Here is a 17238-nt window from a genome sequence, read left to right on the forward strand (position 1 = left end):
CAATAGAGGTTGCTAAAAATGTAAACATGGGTCGTAATAAATCGACCAAAACGACCGTTTCTCTGGTGAGGGCGGGCTGCTACACCAACATGTTCATAAAAAATGCATTTCCTCCTGGAAACACACACAAGACCAACATGTTGCTTCATTTAGTTTTCATTGTAAAATTCTTCTTTAAGCGACTCCGCTCTTGCTGCAGGGTCAGAATTAACAAGCTGTACATGGCGAGCAGTTTTTCTTTATTTGGCAGTGGCAACTTTGTCTTTGTTTATGTCTCATGTATGTTTGTTTTAACCCTATTGCAAATCAAATTTCCCCAGGTGGGACAATAAAGACTGAACTGAACAACTGGTAAAACAGTAAATAATTAAATATTACTTATATTGCATAGTTACCAAAGTGACATTACAAGCTCTAAATTTATTTTTATTTTTATTTTTTTGCATTTTTCTCATGATATTGCACAAAGACTTCAAAAAAAATCTGTTGTTTCTGAAATATAAGAAAAAGTGTGTCAAACTGCAGAAAATCCATATTCCAAATCATGCTACAATAAAAGTACTTTATATGTAAAAGTTGCAGTTTTAATGGGTCCTTGGCAAATTGGTATATTTTTCAACTTCCTGTCTTCTAATGGATTTCAACATAAAAGTCCCAAAATGGTTGTTTGTTGATGGCCGCACCACGTTATTTCATAAAATCCACATCATCGGAGTTTGCTTGTGTATTATTATGGAAATATAAATACAGATGCTTTGCGATTTTGTAGAGGACTACAAAACACTTTGGAAATCATGCCAAATAGGGCAAAACCCATTTAAAGTAATTTCAAAGAAGTTTTCAAAACAGCAGTCAAGGCCAGACAGTCATGACATTGTGATACTTCAATAATCAGAAAAATTACAAAAAACTTTTTGAAAAACTGTTTTTTTAAGTTAAAGTCAGTACATCTATGGGAGAGGTCCTCTATTTATATGGTGTGTTTTTATGCTTTCAACCTTTTTTTTTTTTTTTTTTTTAAATGAAAAAAAGGACAGAAAATGTAGGCGTCACGTCATCTTGAAAATTATTTGATTGACAGCATTTTCACTACGTGGTCACACTTCATGTACTGATGGAAAACATAATTGGCGGGTGTTGTCTAGCGCCACCTAGGGAAAACAGGAAGTGATGTTTAACTCCTTTGTGACTGGTCCAAAACAAGCAATAATTCAGGGATGCATCTCACGACCTCAGTGAGAGCAGTGACCAAGCTTCTGCTTGAATGTAAATGCTCCGTATTTGTATAGCGCCTTTCTAGTCTTTTCGACCACTCAAAGCGCTTTTACACTACAACTGCATTCACCATTCGCTCACTAAGTGCTCAAACAGAAACTATCACACACTGGCGGAAAAGCTGCCAGGGGCAAATCGGGGTTCAGTCCAAGGACACTTCAACATGCAGCCTGGAGGAGCTGGGGATTGAACCGCCGACCTTCCAATTAACGGGCAACCCGCTCTACCCCCTGAGTCGCAGCCACCCCAATGAGGGATTGTCGTTTTTTTAATGTTAAAAACAAAGTTAGGCTTTGCTGTCTGCGAACCTGACTCCTAAAACAGACAAGAGAACAAGAGCAAAAGAACGTGTGACAAAAAGCTCAGAGAATATGTAGACCACTTGAGGAAAGTGTACATAGGCTTCAGGTTGGTTTTACAAAAATCATTGGAAATGCACTCATCCAAGGAGCTTTCCAATACAATTCAACATTACACTTTATCACACTTTGTCTGAGCAAGCACACAGAGGCTTTGATGTTCAACAGGAAAAATAAGGTTTAATTTTCTTTAGTTTGTAGTACCTCAGGGTGTATACTGTCTCTGAAATTGACGTCACTATCCAGACTTTCTCGTAGCCCTCCGCTGAACATGGCCTCAAAATAACAACTGCACGCTGCTAAGACAGCCCTGCAAGACACAAACACAGCATTTTGTCAGTGATCAAAAATGGCAGGTCTTATAAAGAGAATATAAAACATCTCTAGAAAAGTTTGTTGCTGTTACTCTCTGTTGTAGTAGTGGGATGGCTGTGTCTGATGAAAGTTAGCAGTGAAATGCACAAATGTTGTCAGCATGTGTTTACCTGTGGCATGGGAAGGACCGATCTCCGGCCCATAGAGTGACATCAGTGAACATGCACTGTTTCCTCATTGTGTTCAGGTGGGTCAGGACACTATCGGGATGTGAAGGCTTGTGGAAGAGTGAGATGTTCATGGAGCCCGTGCTGGTGCGGGATTTACGATTCTCATGAACAGTCACTGACATGGCGGGTTCTTTGGCACCTCCAGGGAGTCACTTGGAAGAATCTCTCCTACTGTTCAATGACAAAAAAAGGAAAAACATGCTGCAGGATCAGTAACAATTATACTGTATGTATGGATACATTTCAAATGTGGTCAACAAGAACACCATATTGACTTGCATAATTAAACCTGGAAATATAAGGGCGTAATGTCACCATGACACAACTATATAAAAAAAAGGAGCTCTCAGATGAAAGACTATGCTGTACCCCTCTGTGAGAGACACCCTAAAATCTAAAAATCAAGGGTGAGACAGATTAGGCTTTGGCAGTATCACGGTATTACGTTACACCAGCAAGTCTATACGGAAATTCAATCTCAAGCTGTGTGGGAGACCCGGGTCGATTCCCATTGGGACATCCACCAATGGTGTCCCTGAGCAATACACTTAACCCCTAGTAGCTCCAGAGGCGTGCAACCTCTGACATAGAGGCTTTAGCAATTGTAAGTCTCTTTGTAAGAATCAGTAATTATTATTATTATTTTTAAGTTAGGGTGCAAAGTCCAGAATAAACAATATGTTGAAACTAGTGACACCCATAATGATAGCATACACTAGCAAACTTAAATTAGTAGTTGTTAATTAGAAAGTTTTTCAACCCTATACATTTGCTTGCCCACACTAGGGCCTATAATGTTCTATAATGTCAAGTTTAATTAACAGGTAAGTTACCTGCTTACCTTGTGACAAGATATAATGCTATGTTGTTGTTAGTTTGTGAACTGTTTCAGAAATTTGACTGTAGACCAAGAAAAATAATTACACAAAGAAATCCTCATCCTGCACTCAAAATATACAAAACACATTTGTACTCAATATCATGATAAAGCACTATGACAGTTGTATTCCTCCTTTTACTGTAAAACAAACCTCTTTAAATGTGCATGAGGCACCTTTTCACCTCAATGAGAAAACCTTTCAGAAAACAGTCGTAATAATAACTAACGTCATCATTTAATAAGAAATCATATTGCTTTAAAAGCCTATTGCTCTGCTTGTGTGGTAGTACGCCCTCCAGAGCGTCTGACAGACACAGAACCCAGTTTGGGACTGTTTTGGTGGAAACCAAAACCAACTGAAACCAATCAGGCAGAAATCTCAACTCAAATCCACACAGGTTAACTTCAGCTCCTCTGATAAAGTGCAGCTCACAGTCACAAAGTGCAGTTGTCCGTACTTGTATAGCGCCTTTCTAGTCTGTTCGACCACTCAAAGCGCTTTTACACTCCATCTGCATTCACCATTCACACACATTCACCTAACAGCTCAAACAGAAACTAACATTCACACAGCCACCAGAGGTAATTCTGGGTTCAGTATCTTGCCCAAGGACACTTCGCGGATTGAACCGCCGATCTTCCGATTAAAGGACAACCCGCTCAGCCTCCTGAGCCACAGCTGCCACAACCCCTACTGCTGCTGTGTCAATTGTGTGAGTCCCATGCTCAACGCCACAGAGTTGGCAGTTTATTAAGGGCCGAGCATGAAACATGCGAGAAGTAGGGGTGTGGAGAATATTTGATTTTTAGATGCATCGCGATGTGAACGATTATGAATTGATTAACAAATAATAATAATCGATTATCTAGAGGTTAATTGATAACATAATGTTGATGGAACGAAAAAGGTGGAACTCGGAAATGTGGAAGTGCAGCTTCTGACTGTCTGCTGGGCACACAACGAAGACGTCTGGTTCTCCCTGTTCACAGAGGAGCAGAGGAAAACATGAACGCTACGTGTCAGTGTGGCAGTAAATGTGCAGTGTAGGTCACAGTGTGTCCGTTTATTAAAGTCTGTCTGTTGTTTTCCAACTACTGGAAAAGTGAAGGCAGATAGCACTAGTTAACATCTCCTCTTCAGACTGCGGCCTGGAAGCTGAGCAGGACGTTTTTTGGCAGCTAGTTTGTTGTCATTCATCCACATATCGAGTACACAAATGAACGAAAAGACAATAATCAACTTACAGGACACAAACATGTAACTACACTAGACAAGACAAAAAAAAAAAAGGAACAGATATATTAAGGTGGAGTGAACGTGGTTTGGCTGGAGCATTGTAAAGTGCTTAGTTCAACCTGTATCTAACTTTGTACTAATAACAGCAACATCAGAAATAAAACAAATAGCAGCAGCAGAGGTCAGTAATAACACTGTAATAATGTATTGCTGCTATGCAATGGTAGCTACATTTATATGAAGTAACATTAAATATCTGCATTTCATTACTACCTACTTGTTTAGATTGTACTCACACAGTGAGAAAAAGACACCTTTATCATATTTGTTTTACAATCACATCGTAGCACTCATAATCTTAATGAGGTACCGACAAATTCCTTGAGGTGATGCATCGAGATATCAAATCGAAGACCTGATAATCATAATCGATTCGAAAGAGCAGTAAAGATGCACACCTCTAGCGAGAAATTAATGTAAAAAAAAAAAATTATTTCACACATTGAATTGCATTTTTGATGGCCTAAAGGTTCACGAAAAGTCAAAAAATTGCGCACAAAATTCAAACATGAAAATTTACGTTTCATATGGTTTTCTTCCCACGACCCTGTACGAAGGGTAAGCGGTTGATGATGGATGGTTTTTCGTGCACTGTGGCAAAATGGCTCCATGCCATAAAAAGTAACTCTCGAGCAACGTTCCACCTAACTAACTATTTTTGTGCCAGATATATCACGGCCAGGGCGGCGCGCTGATGCAGTGGTTAGCACTGTCGCCTCTCAGCAAGAAGGTTCAAACCCCGGTTGCCCCGGCCTTTCTGTGTGGAGTTTGCATGTTCTCCCCGTGTCTGCGTGGGTTCTCTTCGATTGCTCCGGCTTCCTCACACCATCCAAAGACATGCGGTTAATTGGTGACCCTAAAATTGTCCTTAGGTGTGAGTGTGAGTGGTTTATGGTCTATGTGTGGCCCTGCAATGGACTGGCAACAGTGCTTCCGAACTTGCCTGAGAATCCTCTGTTTTTTAAGATTTTTTTCAGTATCAAAGTAATTCATGATAGTTGTCTGTACATCCAGTGGTACACAGCAAAAATTAACTGTTATTATTTAAAACGGTGAACTGTATATGAATGAATGATACAAAATTGAAATGATGGGCTAATTCGGTAATTATTTAAATGGCACACCATAGTGGGCACATTTGGAGCAAAGTTCGGCATTAAAACACGGTTCTGACGAGCACTTATTGGCAAATAAAGGGGTCCAAGTTGGTGCCTTGTATCCTAGAGTCTACAACATACACAAAACTTTGTGGGTGTTGTGGGCAGAATATTGTGTTACCACTTGTATTCTACTCTTCCTCTGGCTCAGCAGACATTAAATATCAAAATCAATATTTTTCCGAGATAGATAAACATTTTGAAACCAAATGATAAACGAATGAACAATACATGGATTTATCTGGTTTCTTCAACTTTCACTCAGGAGCAAAAATCCGCCTTTAAATTGGAAAGAAATAATGATTTGACATTTATAGTGATAATTATCAATATCAAATTACATGATTTATTTTATTTTTTTTTACATTTTTGGCCGTATTGGCCCCTAAATTTTTTTAGAATATGCAACCTTTAAATTATTAATTTTGCTGTGTAGGGTGTTATTGCAAGAATTGTAACACTATGTGGACAGTGTGGACAGGAATAGAAATACATACATGCAAACTCAGATGGGAAGAAAAAGGTGACACGTTTGCCCCTGTAAATGAAGCATTCTGTTGTACTCTGAGAAGAAAATAAAAGGCATTTTCAACTGTTCCTCAGTGTTATCGTGTCTGGTTTCAGCTTCATAGATATAATGGCTGCAATATTGAGTTTACTTAAATTACTATTCAGTGATTCCACTAGGATGGTGTTGTAGCACCAGAGGTTAAGAACACTTGTTTTTTCTGTCGCTTGCAAAGTGCGCCTGCTTCATATCTGGATATATAATACCAAAACAACATGTATGTATGCAAACAAATTTTGCTGGTGAGTTTGGAGTTCCTCTACCAAGAAAATGTTATGTATTCCAATAAATAAACATGCAGTTCCACATAATTTTACCACATTTGAATAAGTCTTGAGCGGATTTTGAATAAACTACACCCTAAAAACAAAACTTGCAAAAGAAATCTACTGGGTAAGAACTATAACTATTAAATTGGGGAAAAGTCACTTTGTTAGTTTTGATGTTGTCCAAAATGACTTTACACTCATGGCACAGCATCCAAGCTGTTTTATAGCCTCACCACCTAAACCTTATAATGGCAGGGGAAATCCTGTTAATATGACCTCAGAATCATTACAGATAGGATTGTTCACTTGCCTTTTGTGTCTTAATTTACGGCTTTTCACATTTGTAGAAATTAACATAAAAAACTGGGAACCACCTACCAACATGCGAACCACCTACCTTCTGTATAATCACCAAGCATTTCATTTGTACATTAAAATCCAAAAGAATTGTCCACTCATTAGAAAAGGGTCCAGCTGCGCACTGTAGCTCAGGAGGCGTGGCGTGAGCTAGTTGTATAATTATTTTTGGTTTTCTATTTGTCTGACTAGTCCCTGATTTGCTTTACTAACCTCCATGGTCACCACCATCATTTCTTTTATATTTAACTATCAAGATATATAGTGCCGTGCTGAAAATCATTAACGATCTTGTGACATTCATTCATTAAGCACCAACTCACCCCCCCCCCAAAAAAATATTTGGATCTCCACGATTCACGCGAATGACATATTTTTAGACATAATGGCGATTTTCGCCTAAAAGCAACTAGTTTGCATGAATGGAAATAGGAGCACTATGATCCTTCCACAAGGGGGAGTCAGTGGCAGAGGAGAGTGCATGGCTGTTTTCAATGGGCAGAGAAGAGAGAGAAATAGAATAAGGGGAGAAAGGTGATGTAAATAGTCAATCACGTGAGAAGGACAGAACACTGTGGTGCAGGTTAGCTGCCATGTAGTATTTGCTATTTTCTCTTACCAATTATCAAAGCTATCAGTTAAAAATAAGAATCTGATTTTAGAGCAAAGACTAAATGGACAAATATTAAGACTACAGTATAAGACAGTAACAACTAAAGTCAAGCAGCAATATCCCATATACATGTTAAAAGAAAACTATAGGAGACACAGTGACTTGTTCCACATCTTCACACAGGCAGAAATGCAGACTTCAAAACCCAACACAGATCTGAATAAATTCTGTTTCAGCAGACGCAACAGTGCTTTTCTTTGTGACTTTGTGACTGTGTGTGTGTGTGTGACTGTGTGTGTGTGTGTGTGTGTGTGTATCCATCTACATTTGCTGACATGCAGTTTAGACCACAGCCACAACAGGTCAGTCACATGATGTTTGGTGCTTAGTGTGTGTTTGTTCACATTGGTGTTTTTATGTAAATGTGCATGTGCGCAGTGAGTTTAGGTGTGTCTGTGTGTGTGTACACAGATACACCTAAACTCACTGCGTTTCCACTAAACGGACCAGGGTCTATATTTAGTTCTATTTTTACCCTCCAAAAAGTCTCTGCTTGGGGGGGTAGTACTTTCTGAAAGTACTGGTACTTTGCAGGGGGCTTGCCATGCAGTGAATTTCTGAATGTGCGAGTTGAGGCTACTGGCTTTAAAATCAACCATGTCGGCTATTTTTCTAGACTGCTCCTCTTTTCCACCATTGTTTGCAACAGTCATATAGCCACACAAGTCTCACCGATGTCGGCGTGAGATTGTACGTCGGCATTAAATTTATTGCTCGGAAATAGCAGGCAATGGGCAGCTGTGTGTTTACAGCTAACAGCTGATGAAGTTTCGCTAAATACTGGGTCCGGAGTTGTTGGTTTAAGTTTTCATCAGTCAGGAGGTTTTTACACAGAGCTAAAGTCTCCTCCTCACCAAAACAAGCGGAACAGCTTATTACGGCAGGTAATAGGCTAAAGTTCCTTAAAAATCAGATTTCTCTGAGCTAGTGTTCTTCGAGACGGGTCTTAAGGCCACTTTTTGATGGTCTTGGTCTCGTCTTGGACTTGACCGCATTTGTACTCGGTCATTGAGGACTTGAGATTTCATTTCAAGACCAGTCAAGAGCATAACTTTGGGAATATCAATAAATTGCTTTTGCATCGTCTGATTTATTTGTCAACATCCTAACTTTGATTGGATGTAAAACTTATTGCTTTAACAGGTTATATACAGGAATCCTGAAGTAAAATTCAATACCTTTTTAAGACCTTTTCAACATATTTTAAGACTGCCGCGCCACTTTGAGCTAACCGATTAAATCAGCCACACACCTTAAAGAGGGACATTTGAGTTTTTAAAAGGAATCTAAATATATTTATAACATATTTATTGCCTATATGTCATCAGGTTGTAACACCACCTAAAAATTGAGGCATTCACCAACGTTCTCAGTTGCCTGTAACAGCGTGTATGAGCCAACAGTTTTCCATGTGAAGGACTGGTCAGATTTCCTGGGAAAAGCAACTGTCTTACATAAACTATGACGTGTATGTACGCAAAATTACAGAAAATCATGTGAAACAGTGTGATTTTGTGTTTTAGTTGGTTTAAACTAGATAATGTGAGCTTGCCTGCAATAATATGTGTGATAACTTTCATCCACCACTTGATCAATACAACAAAATTAAAATGGACCAGGAGGGAACAAAGATGAAGAGAATAAACTGAGTGATGAATAATAGTGTTGGCCGTGTAGCACATGCACAACCTGGAGGAGGTACTGGTCTAAATGAGTGTATTAGTATAATATTCATCCATCCATCTTCAACCGCTTATCCTGCGTACAGGGTCGCAGTGGGCTGGAGCCAATCCCAGCTGCCATCGGGTGAAAAGTGGGGTACACCCTGGACAGGTTGCCAGTCCATCGCAGGGCATTTGTATAATATTATAACATTAAATTAAAAGTATATTGTTAATTTAATAGTAAACTGTTAGTTTGATATTAATATATTCATTATGTTACTATATTCAATATAATAGAATATAACTTACCACTAGAATAATAATTCAAATTACTGCTATTTCAGTTTGGGGTTGTTTTTTATTGCTCTAGGCCACATGATAGTCTCCAGCCTTGATTTTGGGCTACTAACTCGTTAATAATCATAACCGTTTATGCAGAACAATGAGTTCAACATTTATAAAGTTTGTTGCAGCACATCAAACTTTTTTTAAATCCCGCTCTATCCAGGCTGTGATTGGTCTGTTCACAAAACGAGAGCATCGGCTTTATGAAAAGTTGAACGTGTTTCAATAAAATGTACCGATTTAGCTAAATAGCCAGCTAACGTTAGCCAAACCCACACGCTCCTTGAATTTTCCCTGTTTCTGTCTTACCGATTCAGCTGCTGGCGGCGCATCTCACTCTTGTTTTTCAGGAACGGGGTTGTTCAGATGGCCACAGAGCGACCGGCCAACTGGGTTAATCCCGTTACTCCTGATCGCCACTCCGACTATGTTTTGGAAGATTCGCATTGCAGGTCCAGCAGGGTGGGAGATTAAAGTCGGGTGTACTCTTAAATCATTCATCATAATCATTCATTCAATCATCGGTAGATCCCTGCGCCTAACGTTACAGAAACGAATCACACATTCACTCTCTGCCTGTCTAGTATTTTTGGCTACGCATTATAAATAAATACGTTCACCTACACTTATAGCAAACAAACTTTTGGACAAACAGGATTTTCACATTGAAAAAAATATCTTTAAAATTTAATACCTTGTTAAATGGCGATTAAGACTTTTTAATGGCCTTAATTTTGGCATAATTGATCCATCACTTTTTAAGACCCCGCGGACACCCTGTTTAAATACAACCAATAACCCTAATGTGTTGTTACCATTAACAACTTTCTCCCCTCCCCACGATGGTAAGCATGGAAAAAGAGTGTTGAATAAAGATAGTTAAGTTGATTTCAGCTCTTAGTGTTTGTATGTGGGTGTTTTAATGGGAATGTGGATCTTTCAGATCAATTTGAGGACCTATGATCTCGTTCCACATTTTATTGTGTGTCATGTAATGTGGGGAACTGGTCTTGGTCTTGATTCGGTCTCGCCCCCCCTCGGTCTTGGTCTTGGTTTGGGTGGTCTTGACTACAACACTACTTCAGAGCCATGAACCTTGCTGCTCTCTTTGTTTGACAATGACATCTAAAAATCAAAATCTTCAACATGTGAAAACTGTACATATCTGTGTTTCCCCTATATGCATTCAGAAGCGGCGGTGAGCCATCTACGTGACAGGTGCTGTTATAAGAGCAGCTCCAAATCGGGAGGTGCATAGCAAGTGTTTGATTGTCCGAAAGTGATGGTAAACGTGAGCGGAGGAAAATATCCCCTTCAGACTGCACAGCTGAGCAGAAAAGCTGACAGTAGGCTAGCCAACGTCTTTTGGCTGCTATGTAACTTAACATTAGGTCAATTTATAGAAAGTAACTGGTCGTTGTATTTTATTACTACCTACTTGTCCAATGTCGAGAGCATCAGGTTTACATTCCTCCACTTACAAATTCAAAAAATGTACTACAGGAACTGTTTGAGGTCATCAGCAGTCACATGACAAAACAACTTGATGGTGTTTTTATTGTTGCAATCATATAATCAAACAAATCTCAGAACAGTTTTTCCTAAATTCCACCAGCATGTCCACATCCCCACCAGAAGAACAAACACGCTGGACCACGTCTACACCAATATTCCTGGCAGCTACAAAGCCCTGCTCCGTCCCCATTTTGGTTTATCAGACCATGTTTTCTGCTTCTTCAGCCCACTTACACCCAGCTGATTAAAAGGGTCAAGCCAACAATTAAAACAGTGAAAAGTGTGGACAGATGAGGCTACAGCAGCTCTACTGTTTTGGGAGCACAGATTGGAGTGTGTTCAGAGAGGCCGCCGCCCAGGAGAGCCACATAAACCTTGTGGAATATCCATCATCAGTGACATCAGCAAATGTGTTGATGATGTGGTGATCACTAAAACGATACAATCATTCCTCTCGCCAGAGCGAGACTGAAAGCTGGCATCAAGAGGCAAAGCGGAGACATCAGCAGAGACTGGAGAGAGACCTCAACACCAACACCACCAAAGACATGTGGCAGGCCGTCAAAAACATCAGAGGCTACAAAAGCAGGAGCTCCCCCATCATGTGTGAGGCCACAGTACCAGATCAACTAAACACCTTTTACGCTCACTTTGATCTCCTCAACAAAGAGTCAGCTGTGAAGTCTACTCCACCTCCATCTTGTGGTGAGTGGTGCTCAGAGAACAACCTACTAATACTAATCAATAAAACTAAGGACCTGATTGTTGATTTCAGGAAAAAGGAGAGAAAGACACACACTCCTGTCTACATCAGTGGAGCAGGTGAATAGTTTTAAGTTCCTGGGAATCAGCATCACAGAGAACCTGACATGGTCACCTCACATCTCCATGCTGGTGAACTGTATTTCTTGAGGAAGCTTAAGAAGGCCAAATTCCCGTATCAAGTTCTTGTCAGTTTTTACAGAGGAGCAATAGAATCATCCTGACTGAAAACATCACTAACATGGGATGTGCACGGCTCAGGACCGGAGGGCTCTGCAGCGGGTGATTCAAACTGCTCAGAAGATCATTGGTACCCATCTCCTGAGCATCAGTGATATCAGTGAGGTGAGGTGCCTGCAGAGCCCAAAGGATACTAAAGGACAGTACCCACCCAGTCACATCCTGTTCACCCTTCTGCCTTCTGGGAAGAGATATAGAAGTTTCTGCTGCCGCACCACCAGACTGCAGAGCAGCTTCACCCCCAAGATATCAGACTCTTAAACTCTAATTCATCCTCAGCACTGCTCCAGTGATGGTAGTTTATTTCTGTTTTTTTTTTTCATTTTTCATAATTGATTCTATTTTAAATGTATATTGTCTGCTGTGTTAGAAGAAGGGAGTTACAAACTCAATTTCACTATATAGCCTATTATATTGTGACAAAATAAATCTACCTACCTAAACAGTCCTGGCCATTGGAAAATTGGCTAGCATAAGTTAGCGTTCAAGCTAATAACTGTATCCGCCCAGCAACACCAGTGTCTGGTTAGGGTTAATATGTAACTAAGGTTAACCACGTTGTCCATAAATGAACATTGTGCCTTTAGATCGATGTGTCCACATTTTCAAATCTAAATTTATAAGCAACTTCATCTGTAACTACATAACGTTAATCGAGTTTGAGCTGATATTAGCTCTGCTATGCACCAACTTCAGTGTTGACGATGGCCGTAGTGAACCACTTCAACTTGTCTTTAAGCAGCCGTTAATAACCCACGCATTGTGGTAAGTTAAGTATCCACGATACAAAGACTTACTAATGGCTCTTCGGGGAGTAAATTCAATTTGTGTCATGTTCACAATAGAACAGCTCATTTCTCTGACAACAATATAATGGTTGATAGCTAACGTTAACTTACACTGCGACTCCACATCTCAGCTGCTTTCCCGCATAGGAAATACAAACAAAAATAGATCGTTTTACTCACATTTATACTTGTAGGTGTAAAAGTTAAATCCACAGAACGAAAACCACCGGCTTTGTTGATATTTCTCTGACAGCAGCAGAAGTATGTCCGGCTGTCCCTCTGGTTTTCTATGTGCCTTTAAAACTGTACTGGCACCAACAACCAATTGCTATTGATTTCTTCTTCTTCTCTTAGTTAATGGCGGATTGCAAACAACTTTTAGGTCTATACTGCCACCTACTGTACTGGAGTGTACAGTAGGTGGCGGTATATCACTCAACTACATAACTCGTTAATACAGTGCTCTCATATTCTCTTCACTAACCCAGTGTCTTTAAGAAATTTAAATAATGCCTTCCTGGTGATTCTTATACCCCTTTCTTCTCCTTCTGTTCCCAATACCCCCATCAGATTCCATTCCCGCCCTGCCTCCTGAACTCCTATCTTGAAATATCTGTTTCCAACTCAAACAATACACAGTGCAAAATGATATGTTCAACATTTTCTTTAACCCCACAGTTTTCACATTTTTCACTATTCCTTTTCCCCAATAAAAGCAAGGTGCCATTCAGTCCTGTGAGATCAACTCTCAGTCTTTTCCTTATAATTTTTATTACTGACAGACGTTTGTTTTTCATAGTAACTCCTTCCTTTCCTGTCTTCCTCCCACCATTTCTGCCATATTTCAATACCTTTCTTCTTAATGACTGCTTTTCCTTTTCCTAGTAGTATTTGAACTGTCCTTTTGTAATGCCTCTTTTGCTAGTTTGTCTGCAATCTCATTTCCATTTACTCCCTCATGAGCCGGCACCCAAAACAAAACGTAACATCTATCCCTCCCCGATGTAATCTTAATAAGCTGTGAAACATCAGTAGGTCTTCTCTGACAGATGTCATTGGCTGAATGCTTTTAATAACTGCTAAGGAGTCTGTGCATAATATCACCCTATCAGGTCTGACCTCTTCAACCCACTAATGCTATGATGATGCCACTATTTCTGCTGTATATACAGATATCCTATCTGATAATCATTTTGAGATATTTATTTTTGAATTCTGGTATATGTATTCCAATTCCCACACATTCCTGTTTGTTTTTAGATCCATCTGTATAGATGTTTAGATTATTATGGAAACTGTTTCTCAGATAGCTGCTTGTCCATATTCCCACTTCCTCTATTCCCCATCCTCTTTTCTTTTCCAGTATACTAAAATCTGTTTTTATGTCTGGATAGAGCCAAGGTGGAATGTTACTGACTGGATTGGGTGTGGTGAAATCTAATGCTTCCATTCCATATTCCCTGACTCTCTTTTCCCCTGTCCATCCAAACCCATGCCCCCGAAACTTAAAATACTCCCAACAACCCTTTGCAGGGTTTTCTTTCCCACTTCCTTTCAATCTGACCCAATATGCTAGCGCTAGCTTATCTCCAGCTACTATGAGTATTGTGTTAATGGGAGTTGTCTTAAAGGCTCCAATGCATATCTGTAAAGCTCTGTATTGTAATTTATTTATTTTTTCCAATATTGTTTTTGCTGCTGCATCTATACTATGCAACCATAATCTATTGATGACCTCATACATGCTCTATATGTCAATTTGTGACTGTTTATCTGCACCCCAGTCACACCCAGCCACCGCTCTGTCAAGGCTTTGGGTTGGTTGGGCGGTTTTTCAGTTGTTTCCGATGTTTTTATGTAGTTCTGGGTTTCACTTGTGTTCTGGTTTTGTATTCTTGTGTTTAGTCTTTCATGTGTGTGGTTTTGTAGCCTAGTTTATTCTTTTGTTCATTCGCATGTTTTTGACTTAGTTTCTGTCTTGTCCCTTATCTTAGTTTTAGTCCTGCATTTTAGGTCTGTTTTATTCTTCCTGGTCCCTTGTCATTTGTTCTGGTTTTTGTCCACTTGTCAGTGTGTCTTGTCCATATCATCTGGTTCCATATTTTGTGAGTGGTTGGTTCTTGTGTCCAGTTTCTATTTGTTTGTATGCCCTGTCTGTTCTCTCCTTGTCTGTGTCTGTGTCTTAGTCCTATGTCTCCATGTTGGTGTTGTCCTGTTTCCAGTTTCTCTCCCTCACCTGTGTTATAGTGGTTGTCTGTCTTTCACTCCTTGCCAGTTCATTGTTCTCATCTTCATGTGTTTTTAGTCTAGTGGTTTTGATGCCGGAGTTCTCCAGTGTTTCGGTCTGTGTTCTCCAGTGTTACTCGTGCCTCCTGTGTTTTTGTGTTACTTTGGATTTACTTTCAGTTGGATTATTCACCAGTTGTGTTTTGGACTGGTAATACCACCTCACCTGTAAGCAGTGATGGGCAAAGCGAGGCTTTGTGAAACATGGAAACGTTTTTTTCGCGCCACGAGGCGAAAGTTCGCAGTTGGTCTGAATGCGCCATTATCAATACATGACCAACAGGATTTCAGAGAAATCACCATACAACAAACATTTTCAGATTGTCAGAGACAGCAGATTGGGATTGCAATAAAGTGTGTTTAAATAAAACGCATCTGTGTTGTTTCATAAGTAATCACTCATATAGCCGACACTTTTCTCAAAAGCAAATCACAATTGCTATGTCAGAGGGCACAGCTTTGGAGCAACTACGGGTTAAGTGTCTTACTCAGGGACACATGTATTACATTGGGAATCGAACCCAGGTCTCACACCAAAGGCATATGTCTTAACCACTACCCCATTGAGACAACTTGTTCATATTCAGAATTGGAATACTGTATTGATCTCCGACGGTGAAGTCTTTGTTGCAGATACTTGCATGACATAAAAGGAATAATAGGTATTGAAGTTAGTGAGTTAGAGAATAATAAAGTATTCCAATCTAAGAATATAGCCTAATAAATGTGGATATCTTCGGTATTATACAGTAGCTTATTAACAAAGGTGTAATGATAATTAGCAGGAAAGATATAGGCCCTAGTGTACTAATAATTGAGTGCTGGCAGTGATGAGTGCACTGGATAAAAAATCCGTGACTGAGTAAGTTTGAGTTGTTTCAAGAATGATAATGAAAAGTGGAACAATGTCTCATTTGTTATATGTCAAGAATTGTATTCAGAAATATTCAGCTGTTTTGGGCTGAGTCGGGGTTTTTTCGTAATTGACATCCCCAGCCTTGGAAGAATTTGGTCACACAAGTTTTTTTTGCCATCATAGGCCTACAGTGCGGATATAGGCTACTACAGCATGCCGCTCCAATAAAACAAATGGTTGTTGTGTCCTTGGAACAAATCTGTCAAATGAGTTAGAGGCTGATGTGCGGTTTGATCTTCTGATCCAACCTTTACTCTAATTTTTCCTATCTGTTAAAAATCTAATATCCAGTTAGAAGTCCTTCCTCCATTCTACTCCGTTTAAATTAGTAATCCTTCCCTCTGGGAGGCACAGTAGGCTTTTATGTACAATAGTACAGTGAAGCAGGGCTCTGCAGTGCAACTCTTTCACTCACATATGCGCTTAAATTTTTTACAAGCATAGTGGGTTAGTGAAGACTAAAACCTACTGTAATAATGTTAACGTTATATTATACCAATACTCATTTATACTAGTTCCTCCTCCAGGTTGTGGTTAGAGCCTCTGCAGTGGACAGAGTAGATTTAGTTAAAAGTAGACACACATTTGTAGGCCCATGTCGAGCGTTCAGATCCAGTAGTCTTCACATCATAAAACAGTCACTGCACACAAGGACGAGAAGGAGCTCGGGCATATTATATATGTGAATAAATAATTTTAGAAGTTAATTTTGTGCTACTTGAACATTTTGGACTACTGTCCTCCTTAGGAGGAAGGTTAGCATAGCGCTACAAGCAAATAAGCAAGTTTTGGAACAGATCCATGATATTCTCTCCTAACAGCCAGAGTTATATATTTATTATTTTTATAATTTTTTATTTCAGTTAATTAAAGTGTTTTTTTTCCACACCCGATTTAGTTTAGTTTTAGTCTAAAATCACCTCTTTAACTACATGGTACAGATGTATTTATTGTTGTTCATTTCATTTGGTTTTTGATATTTAAGTCTTATTTGCAGCCTAGTTGTCATCTTCATCATTCTAGAAATCTGGCCAAGTTTATTAGTGGACCAAATCCATGACAACCCAAGCTGAGACCAGGAGCCAGACACACAGTTTACACACTTCTCTGCCCTTCTATTCAGCAGTTACCCACCCAAAACCCTACGCAGAGTCGCAGTCTAACACACTTCTCTGCTCCTCCATTTCAGAGTTACTCAGTGAAAATCCTATAGTGACGGTGTCTGCCCCCCGACCATCGAATTATTTAAAAAGGTAAACAGAAGAGGAGCTGTGCATAAAACCTCATAAAAAATAAAACCAATAGAGCAATATGCAAACGAATAGGAAAATTAAATGTGGAC

At 39.5% G+C, this 17238-nt stretch overlaps 1 protein-coding gene across 4 annotated transcripts in view; it reads right to left on the reverse strand.

The window, feature by feature from the left end:
• Positions 1-12975, reverse strand: part of LOC119893438 (kelch-like protein 25) — a 91251-nt gene extending 78276 nt beyond the window's left edge. For 3 of the 4 annotated variants that reach the window (XM_038705579.1, XM_038705577.1, XM_038705580.1), the window contains exons 1-3: positions 12875-12975; positions 2120-2350; positions 1839-1944 (exon numbers count right to left, since the gene is read on the reverse strand). In XM_038705579.1, the coding sequence (XP_038561507.1) occupies positions 1839-1944; positions 2120-2301 (288 nt within the window). In that variant the 5' untranslated portion in view covers positions 2302-2350; positions 12875-12975. The remainder of the gene's footprint in view (positions 1-1838; positions 1945-2119; positions 2351-12874) is intronic. The other variant, XM_038705578.1, reaches the window with a different exon arrangement.
• Positions 12976-17238: the final 4263 nt, after the last annotated feature.

Source organism: Micropterus salmoides, unplaced genomic scaffold, assembly GCF_014851395.1.
Source record: "Micropterus salmoides isolate LMB-PRFRI ecotype aquatic unplaced genomic scaffold, ASM1485139v1 Ms_hic_scaffold_8, whole genome shotgun sequence".
Classification (NCBI taxonomy): Eukaryota; Metazoa; Chordata; class Actinopteri; order Centrarchiformes; family Centrarchidae; genus Micropterus; species Micropterus salmoides.